The 11,878-nt window shown below is 39.9% G+C and overlaps 1 protein-coding gene across 1 annotated transcript; it reads right to left on the reverse strand.

Moving 5' to 3' along the window:
- Positions 1–248: 248 nt before the first annotated feature.
- LOC308650254 (uncharacterized protein C5orf47) lies at positions 249–11,533 on the reverse strand (the record flags this gene model as incomplete). Its single annotated transcript, XM_081296260.1, has 4 exons — positions 11,217–11,533; positions 6,671–6,756; positions 5,256–5,355; positions 249–313 (listed from the first exon to the last, which is right to left on the reverse strand). Exons 1-4 carry the CDS (start codon positions 11,506–11,508, stop codon positions 249–251), a joined length of 543 nt encoding a protein of 180 aa, XP_081152386.1. The 5' UTR covers positions 11,509–11,533.
- Between the last annotated feature and the right edge of the window lie 345 nt (positions 11,534–11,878).

Below are 11,878 nucleotides of genomic sequence, written 5' to 3' on the forward strand. Positions count from 1 at the left end.
TGAAAGGTAAAAGTTACCAATTATAAACATAATTGTGTTGATATGCTAATTAAATTTTATGTTTAAGATTAATTTAAAAGTATTAATTCTGAAAATAATACTTGCATGCATATGGTAACAATGTTTAAAAATTGTATTGGCTTGCAAAAAAAATTCTATTAATTTATAAAGAGGCTAGTTTTTCCATTGAACTATTAAATTGCTAATTCCAAAATCACACCAAAGTTAACAAATAATTGTGATTCCATTTAACATTCCATCTTTAAACTCTTCATTATCTTCACTGGTAAATAAATCCAAAGATAGGTTAATCCTAAATGAAAGGTAACAAAATTTAATTTTATTAATAAAATAAAACATCATGTCAGTCAGTATTCATTGACATTTCTGACATTCTAGACTGTAGAGACCAGCAGGATACTCCTGCACTTACTGTGTTAATGACATGCTTGCTCTGGTCAGCCATGGCCTCTGGTGGACTCCAGGTACAGCCCATACTTTCCTTCTCCACTCAACTCCTGCTAATACCCTTGGTGACTTCATCAGCTCCATGGACAGGAACTATGTCCCAGAAACATGTGTCACAGGCCACTGCAGGCACTCACCGCAAGCCCACTTCCCAGACCTGCCATCACTTGTGCTTTGCTTCTGGGTGCTAGAAGACTTAGAGTTCCTAGCTGACATGTTCCCTTCCTCCTACTGTCCATGCCCCTCACTCTCAATGAGCACAGTCCCTTGACCTCCTGCAGACTCCATTGTGCTTCTCTCACTGACCCTCAGTCAGCTCTCTCTTTACTGCCAAGTAAGCCCCTAGAATCCCTAACTTTGAAACTAAAAACTCCCCTTCCTCCTCAACCCACCTGGTGTGCAGTCTCCTCTCTCCATCTCACAACCAGGCTTTCCTTTGCCCCTATTGTGAGAGCTACAAATGACCTTTATGCAGCACAGATCGATCACACTGGCTCCAATTCAACACTTTCAATTGCTTGCATGCAATTTTTACCTGGGTCCCCTCACTTCACCTAACATTCAACATTCAAAAATAAAAGCCAATATATTGACAAAAGAGTTCTTTCTCCCCACTTCCTTCTTTCTTATTTCCTTGTTCTCAAAGCTCAGTGCCTTCTTTCTGATCCTGACATCTAATCATGTCTCTGCTCTACCTGCCCTTCCACCTTCCTTCAAGAACATTTCACTTTTTACTTGGATTGCCATGATAGTCACAAGTTTTCTTTTTCACCTCCTGATTGGTCTCCATTGAAAACCTTTTCACATGACAGATTCTTTCTAAAATGCAGATCTGATAGCTTCACTGTTTTAAAATGTTCTACATATTGATGAAGAATAAGATATTTGCATTCTTCTCTTATTATCTTTCCATGGAATATTCATTAATTACAAAAAGAAAAATTGTAACCATAAATGGGCAACTTAACCTAGAGATCCAAGTCAATAAAGGATCAATGAAGATCACATGACTCCAGATATGATACTTTGAGAAGTAACTTTACTAATATAAAGTTCCAGTCAAAATGCATAACATAAATCAAATAATAACAAAGTACCAGCAAGTCCAGAAGAATAATCTGAAACTTAACTAGTCTACTCTTTAAAAAACAAAAAAGTCAATATCATGTCCAGCACAGATGGCTAACTTAAGGTCACTTGGGGGAAATTCTCAAGGCATTAGAAATAAAACACGACCCACAATTTACCTTTAAACCAAGCTCCAGGACGGCTCCTCTGCCCTTGGCCTCAAGCTCTCCAAATGGGAAAGCAAGGAACTACATGAGAGGCTGGCGAGAGAGCAAACACATTTTGGAGCGAGCTTTTATTAGGGGAATCTAAATTTTTAGGAAATCCCGGTCCAATGAGGGTCAAGGGGGGCAGGGTTACAAGGACAAGTGAGGTGATTGGATCCCTAGGGATGTGGAAAGACATGCCCCTTGCACTAAGACACAGTTGATAGCACCCTAGAAGACTGGGGCTATCTAGCAGCGTGATGGCCTGATGCCATACCATTCAGCAGGGGAGTCAAACATGGTCACATGCTAGATTGGCCTCCCACAATCATGAAGTAAAAAGAAAAGTTAAAGAACTGTTACAGATTTAAGAAGATATTTGACAACTAAATACAATACATGATCCTGGACTGGACTTGGTACATAGAAAAAACTACCATTAGACTCATTTGAGGCAATGGAAAAAAATCAGAATATAAATTATATAATGGTTTTATATTAATGTCATATTTCCTGAATTCCATAATTATAGTGTGGTTATACAAAAGATACACTTTTTTAGGGCATACATATTAAAGTATTAGGGGTAATAGTTTCATACACAGAGAAAGGATAGGAAAGCAAATGTGGAAAGATGCTAAAATTGGTGGATCTGGATAAATAATAGAGTTCTTTCTTCTTGCAACTTTCCTGAACATTTGAAATCATTTAAAATAAGTGGTCCATGCTTCTTCATTACCTGCTAAACAGACTACAGATCCTTAACTAGCAGCTAAGTGAGATTCTTTGAAATACAATCTTAGGGTTTTTTACATCTTTCTTTAATCATACTATCTTAACTAATCTTTAATAAAACTGTACATTCCTAAATGCTGTGGTTTGGACCTGGAATGACGCCCAAAGGCTTACATGTTGAAGGCTTGGTGCCCAATGCAGCAGTGTTCAGAAGTGGGACTCTTAAGAAGCAACTGGCTCGCCAGGGCTGTAGCACTGGCTTAGAGGCTGGTGGCACCATTGGGAGGTGGAAACTTTAAGGGCAACCTAATGAAGGAAGTAGGTTACTGGGGGTGTGCCTTCCCCAGCCCTTTCCTCCCTCCCTCTCTGTGCCCAGCTGTCCTGAGGTGAGCAGCGTTCTCACACCATGCCTTTCTGCCATTGGATTCTGTCTCACCAAAGCAAAGAAGCCAGTCAGCCACAGACAGAAACCTCTGAAACCATGGGCCAAAAGAAAACTTTTCTCAAGTTGTTTTTCTCGGGTGTTTTTCACAGCAACAAAAAGCTGCCTAATACACTCAACATTCTGTTGGACTCCATCAATTTGTTATGTTCCTATCTAAGGTATATGCTCCTCTTCACAGTCCCACTTATAAAAATCTAATTTTTATTTTCAAAGGCCTGTCTTACCTCTTCTATTATTTTTCAATTCCCATAAAACTGTATGTAATCTCTCTTAGGAGCTTAATGAGTCTAAATTATTAAGAAACCAGGGACATGATTGTTAAAAATAAAAAAGAACAGATGGTCAGTTTAAAACCTGGGATATCAAAAGTAACTATGGAATAGCTTAAAGAAAATCAGAGGTCAGAGATAGAATAGAGATTTAAGTCATATTCCTAAAAGAAGTAATTGGAGAGCTATAAATAAATATCAGTATGTTATCTGAAAGTGAATGTAAGGAGAGCACCCGCCTGCCAGTTATTCCTGGAAAAGCAAAAGGGGCACATTAAAAATACACAGAAAATACAGTCAAAGAGGCAGAATGAGAACCATGACAGTCTTCAGGACACAAGAGAAAAGAAAATGTTGAAGGAGCTATAATAGAAAGATAGCATTAAATGTGACAGCACTTTCAAAGAAAAAGAGAAATAACTGGAAATATGAGTAAAAGGAAGAGGAAGAAAAAAATGGACCATTGGGGGAGTGGTTTCAATAGTTTAATGAGAAGAACCTAAATGAAGTTTTAAATGTCAACAAATACTTAAGGAGTGACAAATACTGGATTAAGGAAATAAGTAAGCTGGAACTAGCAGTGGATATATATTAAAAGGCAAGGAAAAATCTATACAGTTATTATCTAAATGGATTCTTACCAAAAGATGAGCATAAGATTCATCTTGTGTAATCTGAGTCTAGAAACAATATAAAACACAAAAATTCAAGTTTGTCTTTAGCATTGATTTTCTCATTAAGAAATACATACTAAGGAATAAAGTTGTAACATTTTTGAAACATTATTGGTTTTATAAAAATTTTGTAATCTAGTTTAAGACTGTAATGTGAACTAATAAATTACAAGGATACCTTTTTGTTTATTAGAAACTATTTCGGAAAAACAAAACAAGTTGTTAAATAATCTTTACAAGCTTACTTTATGTTTAGTAGAAGGCCTTTTGCTGAGGCACAAAAGTACCTGCCAAGTTCAAGGTCATACACCTGGATTATCATTCTGAACAATGCCCAGTGTTCCTGCACACTCTTCTGCCTATTCAAACATCATTTTCTTTTAAACAATCTCTGACCACTTTCCTTGCTCCTAATCCCTCTCCCTCTTTATTGTCCTTAACTAGATACGTGAAATAGAATATCATGAATCTGAACATTGGTTTATATGCCACCATTGCAAACAATTTATGCTATTATTGATGCAATATTATATGAACATTAATAAGTTTCCAGTGTTTATATTGCTTACAAAATGGTATTGTTTTATTATCTTATTAAAATATTCTTCACAAAATTAAATACAAGTTTAATGACTGTCAAACAGAAATTGTCACCAAGTGACTATGTATTCTGAGCACCCATAGCAGCATTCATCATGATAGCATGCATGTGCAGCAAATAAATTCACTATTTTGATTTACCAATTCATATGACATTGATTATATTTTCTTCAACTTGACATTTTAAAAATCCAGAACTTCCAATTATGATAATAAACATAGTAGATTACATCACATTTTTCCCTGACCACAATATCAACTCATTATTGATGTGGCTTTAGAACATGGTTTAATTCATGAGCTGTTTTCCAGGAATGAAATACTGACATCAAGGCCATAACTCCAAGGCATGTTTTAAGTGCCTTAAATTGTACTGCAACATCCATGGAAAGGAAATGACCACAAGAAGCTACATAAATAGAATGCATAATTTTATACTAGAGTTAAAATGTTTTTCTTCATCAATAAGGATGAGTTTTGTGATTGGTATTGAAATTCACATTTAACAGACAAGTGTGTTCCCTTTGCTCCATAAATTCCAGCCAACACACACTTTCTGCAACCCACCCACTCCTATACCTATGCCTGCAGTCTGCTCTACACTCACTCCTGGAAGACATCATGTGCTTTCAATTATGATGAATGCTGATAACATAGTAAGCTCACTTCTATAGTTCTATACATTAAATGTGACAATTAGGAAAACTACTAGTATAACATGCTCCAAGGTGAACTAAACCATTTATAGAAGTCAGTTTTCTTGAATACAATAAAAATTGTGTTAACTTACTTTCACTAGATAACTTCTGGCATTTCAGCCTGAGTCTATATTTTTCATTTTCTTCAAGCATTCTAGAAATGACTTTGTATACACTGTTCCATACTGAAACCTTAAAAAATAAGCACAATTAAGGAATGCTGAACAGAATATAGGAATGCAAGTGGTAATGATCCCACTATTACATGTCAATCAACATTATAAGCAACATTAGCACCTAAATTTAAATATGATTGTTTCCTGTGATCACTGAATTATCTGTTCTCCTTTTCCAACTTCCTAGAATTCCACCCCCTGTAGTATTTAAACTATTCTGTATGAAGTTTCCTTTCAAAGGCAATGACCATCAAGTTGGAACCTAAATGGTTCCAAAAACATTCAATTAAAAAAAATAGTAAATTTCTATTTCTATGTCTAAACCATTGGGCAGTGATGTGATTTTTAATGTATTTAATTCTAGTTAAGAATTACATATTTTTTCAAGGACATAGCAAAACAAAATTACTAGACATCATGAATATACTAGAATAAGAATGAGTACTATGAGATCTAGACTCATAATCTGGAATTGGTAAGTGTTGAAACCTCATCAGAAATATCTTTACATCCTCAATTATTAGGATTGATGAAAAATATGTATGTAAAGCACTTATTTCCATGTCTGACATACAACAGTCAAAGCAAATATTGGCAGTTGCTCTTTTCTCCTTACCCCAAAGGAAATTGTTCTTGGAATAAATATTTCTTAGTGCAGTAGGAAGATTAGATGCTCTCTCAAAGTACATATGGTGCAAGGGTTAGTTACCCTGCATACTATTTTATATATACATATGGATTATATATCAAACAAATTCAAAGATCAGAAACAATACAATTTTATCATGATCAACTAATAATTTCTTTAAATTAAACTAAAATGGCAATCAAAGGCACCTGATCTTGACTTAGTTAGAACACTAAAGGCACCATGACATTTGGACAACTAGGTGGAGAACAGAGCAGCAGTAAAGATTCATCCCTGTCAGCTTTCCACTAGAGGCCTAACATGTACTCCTTGTCTTTGAAAACAGCTATGTGACACTGATATAGATAATTTTCCTTTTATATGAAATCCATGATTTTATTTTTATACCAAATTATCTATCAATTTGTTATATTCCATGAAACACAGATTATGCTTCAAAAGATCTCCCAGGCTTACACTTTGATCAAAAGGCATTTTATACCTTCAAATACTCTAAGTACTACTCTTCATGGTTAATAAATATATCCAAGCTTACTTCTGCCAAATTACTTCTATTTTCTCATTTCATAAAATTAAATTATTTTAAAAATGGAACTGTTTTCACTGACTTGAATATCTTCACACACTTTGAACTTTAATCTAAAGTTCAAACTATTGCTCACTCTCCTTTACAATAATATACCTTTTTCATTTTTTTCATTATTTTGGAGGCTTCATTCACTGGTATAGGAAAATCAAACTTTTTAGCTGCATCCTTCTGAATGACACCTAATTTTTTAAGAGAGTAAAAACATATCAAAGTCAGTACATATTTTCAATAATTCACTAACCTTAACATAGAGAATTCAGAAATGTCTCTTGAGGTCTTTTGGAGAATTTTTACACTTGTTGGTATATTTCTGATCATTAAGTAATACTACTTTACCATTTAGTTAACAATATGCTGAAAAAAAAAAAAAACAAGAAACCTGGAAGTGAACAACCCTGTAAGTAACCTAGGAAATCATTCACCTATTCCATCTTCTCCCCTTTCTGATTTGTGAGTCCCCAAAGGGCCAACAACAGAACAAAAACAAGAAACCACACCTTGCTGTTGTTCCACAGCCTTCCTCCTCTCCCAGGCCCTCCAGACACAGCTTGTGCTTCCCACCACACAATCCCCTGTGCTTCCTCCAGTGTGTCTCACACATACCCCTCCCAGCTTCTGCACATACCTCCCTACCAGGCACGCATGTGTGCACACACACATACCCCAGGTGAATTCTGCCCATCCTTCGACACTCAACTCACATGTCACCTCCTCTCCACAGCCTTCCTTCAAAGACACAGCCCCACATACAGCACTGGCTCCCGGACCTCCTGCACTGTGCTTAGCACACTTTTATATCAAGTTTCTGCAATCTGTTCCCTCTGGGAAGTCCTGGCTCTGAGGGTGGTGGCCATGTGTGGCTTATTCATCTCTTCATCTGTAATATTATAGAGGGCTCCTTGACTTATGAGGGGCTTATATCCAGATAAACCCATCATAATTAGAAAATATACAAGTCACTAATGAATTTATTATACTTAATCTACATAATATCATAGCTTAGCCTGGCCCACCTTAAACAGGCTCTGCACTTCCATTAGGTCACAGTTCGGCAAAATCTCCTGAAGCAAAGCCCACTTTGTAATACAATGTTGGATATCTCACGTACACACAGAGATGGATGTTTCATTATCAGGATGGGATGCAAAAACACTGGCAATACAGTACATGGTAGGGTACCTGTTTACCACGATTGACTGAGAGCCATAGCTCCCTGTTACCGTCCAGCAGCACTTGCAAGTGTCCTACCTACCATGTTATCATAAACTACCAAGGTATCATAAAGTTGAAAAATTGGCTAAGTTGGGGGAGGTTGTACAGAATGAATAAGCTTACTGACTCCACTCACTGAACCAGCATTGTGGCCTTCCCAAAGTTAACAGAAGACCAAAGGACTTGTGTCCAAAGACAAATCATAGACAATGTGTGTTCCCTAAAAGCCTTTGCATTTGCTCTCCTTATCTACAGCGTCCCCTAGCCTTCCCCATTTCCATCCTGACCCACCATCACTCCACCTGAATCTTTTCTACACATTTCATAGTTAGCTTTGCAGGACCCAGTCTCTGATCTTACAAAGCCACTAATGCTCAGTTACACAGGATTTATCACATTATTTACTTGAATATTTATTCTTCCCTAGAGATTGTTTCTAATTCTGTTCCATTTGTTGAATGAACTAGAATAAGCTCTAAAATGACACTTTCCAACTGGTGAGGTACATGTCATTGATATAGGTGAGGCACAGACACAGTACTAAAGGACAATAATTCACACAGTGAGAAACATCCCCTTCCCAATTCCTTTTCAATCTCTTAATTATATCAAGGAGGAGGTCCGAGTTTGGCACAAGCATGCCATTTAGACTTCTCTAAGTCTTGCAAACTTCCCTTTATGAACATAGACAACCTACTTAGCTAGAATTCTTTTTTTGGTCTTTATTAGATTTATTTTTAATAAATTTCTATTTATGGCAAATAGTATAGGTTTTCCAGTGCGGTGATCATGTAAGATGTTCTAAAAACAAATTTAATTAAGAAGGAACATGTACTTATTTAAATAAACGTATTAAGTAACAGTATAGATGATAATACAGATATGACATAGAAAATTAAGTTTGGGAAACTCTGCTCTTTACATTCCCATGTTTAATCTTTCTTCTAAATGCCTTCAATATTTAGAACATTATATTTGCATCATTTCCAAAATTTCCTGTCTAAGTGTTATCCAGCCTATGCCTATACTTCTTGAGGCTAGGATAGGAGCCATCAAGTTTGTCTGTAATTACTTGCAGATCTAAGGTATAGTAAGAAATGTAGCCTGGCATGTTCGTACATGCCTATGATCCCATCAGCTCAGGAGATTGAGCCACAAGGATTGCAAGTTCAAGACCAGCCTCAGCAGTTTAGTGAGGCCCCAAGAAACAACTTAGTTGAGACCCTGTCTCAAAAAACAGCAAAAGAGAGAATGTGCAAAACAGGCAAAAATATTTCTTCCACTTATTTTTTTGTACCACACTGAGGCTAACTCCAGTGTACACCATGGATTTTTGCCCCAACTTGTCTATCAAACTTTTCTCTACTCCTCTTTCTACACACTCCATCCAAACTGTATTTAAAGTTTTACCTAATTACTGCCCATTGCTGATCCATATTCAATAACTTGTCCACATTTCCTCCCAAGTGTCCTTTGCCCCTATCTCAGCTTCACATGGATATCATAAGGAACTTCCACCACCATGAAGCTGTCCTTGATTCTCTCACCCCCAAGTTATTCAGCACTTCCAAAATAGTATAGCACTTCCACAACAGAATTCAATCCTCTATTATTTATAACTTATGGATATATCTCCCAAACTCTGTGTAGACAAGAAGCCAGCCTGATTTATTAATCTTCTCTGGAATGTTAGGCCAGGTGCCGTGGCACACACCTGTAATCTCAGTGACTTGGGAGGCTATGGCAGGAGGATCACAAGTTCAAAGGTAGCTATAACAACTTGGTGAGGCCCAAAGCAATTTAATGAGACCCTGCCTCAAAATAAAAATAAATTATAAAAGGGCTGGGGTGTAGCTCAGAGGTTACACCTGGGTTCAGTTCCCGGTTCCAAAAACAGAAAAGAAAAAAAAAAAAAAGAAAGAAAGGTTAGAAGATTGCCTGATCTCACTGTTCCTGGATCTCTGAACTCCTGTATATCTTACAGTTAACAGATTTATCTTCCAGAAATAAATTTGTCCCTGATAACTTTACTCCATCATGCAAAAATCTTTAATGATGATAAAAATGACAAAAATTCCACAATCTGATCCAAAACTTATTTTTCATTTATGCAATAAATATAGGTATGTACCTACCATATACTAGACACTGGACTAGTCACCTGTTGCCTTCTACCTTTCTCTGCTCTATGTGTCCACATAGTCAGGGCATTTATTGTGTGCCAGGCATTTGTCATGCATTATTTCACTTAGGTAGGAAATATTAACTGCATTTTACAGATACAAAAATTGTGGATCAGAGTAGTTACAAACACAACCAGTATTACCCTACTAATAAAGACAAGGCCAAGGTTGTCTTCTGACTTCAAAGCCTGAGGATTTCTACTACTGTCCCATTAGAAACTTTTCTATTCAGTTGCCTTGATTTTCTGCCTCTATGCCTCTTCTTTCTTTGAACTTGATTATCAAAGCCTGGTTGAGGTCCCTCTGCCAGCACTCACAGCTACTAGCATAAATCCTCATAATTCACGTATAAGTCCTTCAAGTGCAGAATATATGACCCATCTTTGTCACTAGCCAAGTGCCCACCACAGTGTGATAGATGCTAAAACAATGCTACTGGATGGATAAATAATTCATCTTTATTCCCCACGGAGAGTGAGGTATAAGTATTTAATGGATACTTTTAAAAAGTGACAATGGAAACAATATATATTAGAATCTAAGGGAAATATTTAAATAGTGATTTTAAAAATTCACTATCACTGAAATCTCCTGCTTAAAAAAAAATCCATTAAAAGAACAAAGAAACCCTAAGGAAATAACAGGAAAAGAAATACAGGTGTGCTGAAACTAATGATGAAGAGACTAAAAACAAAATATCTATCAGTTAATCAAAATTGTAGCTTTTTAAAACAGACTGAATACGAGGTAACTCGTCAAGAGGAGGGGACAGCATATCTCCAAAAACTAGGGGCCAGGGGCGCGCCTGGGGCGCAGGGCGGCACCGCGGGCCCAGACCCCTGCCGGCGGCCATGCGGGTTCCAGACCGACCGAGCCACTGAGTCACCCGGGGATGGGGACCCGAGGGATGGTTGCCGCGAGGGCTGGCTGACGGACGAGTGACCGGCAGAGCTAAGCCACAGGAAGGCTGGTTGCCAGGAGGGCCGACGCGGGGGTCACTGCGCGCTGGCTGACAGAACCGCGGCGGGGAAGGGAGTGGACAGAGCGAGCAGTCGGCCCGCAGGACCGCCGGGGAGGCAAAGGACCCACAAGACGGGGGACAGGGGAACTGGCAGGAGGCTGAGGGGCGGCTGCCTGGCAAAATGGCTCGCAACAGCAGGGACAGGAAGTGACCGCCGCGCTGACAGGAAACGACCGCCACGGCACGTGACGGCGCCAAGGAGCCCGCCCGCCCGCCAAGCCACCTGCAGGGCCGGGGCGGCCTGGCGCATTCGACGCCCGAAGCCGGGAGCTTCCGGCCCGGCCCGCGGGGACCCTGCGCCCGGGACCCGCGGGCAACTCGCCGCCGCTCAGGGACCCCGCCGCCGCCTCCCGCGGCTCTTTTGGGCCGCCGCGGGTCTCGGGCCTTGACCATCCGCGGCCGGAAGCCCGAGGGCCACCTAGCTGCAACACGCAGCCACACTGGTGCGAGCCGAAGCGGGTCACGTAGACGAAGCGCGCTGGAGCCCGCCGCTCCCCGCGGCCAGCTGGCGCCATCTTACTCCGTCGCGCGGCCCGGGGGTGGGGGTAGGCAGGGGAGGGCGTTCCTCTGTGGGGGAGTGGGCGGGGTCACTGCACGGCTGGGGCGGGGTCGCTAGGGGTGAAAAGCAGACTGGGTTCCTCTGTGGGAGGGCGGGGCGCTGCGCAGGTGGGCGGGGCCACTGCTGGGCTGGAAAGCCGAAGGGATTCTGCGGGGGGGGGGGGGGGGGGGCGGAACGCTGCGCAGGTGGGCGGGTTCACTGCAGGGCTGGGGCGGGGCCACTGGGGGTGGAAAGCAGAAGGGGTTCCTCTGTGAGGGGGAATGGGTGGGTCCGCTGTAGGGCTGGGGCGGGACAGCTGGGGGTGGAAAGCAGAGGGGGTTCCTCTG

The sequence above is a fragment of the Spermophilus citellus genome, assembly GCF_964194105.1.
Source record: "Spermophilus citellus genome assembly, chromosome: 1".
Taxonomy (NCBI): domain Eukaryota; kingdom Metazoa; phylum Chordata; class Mammalia; order Rodentia; family Sciuridae; genus Spermophilus; species Spermophilus citellus.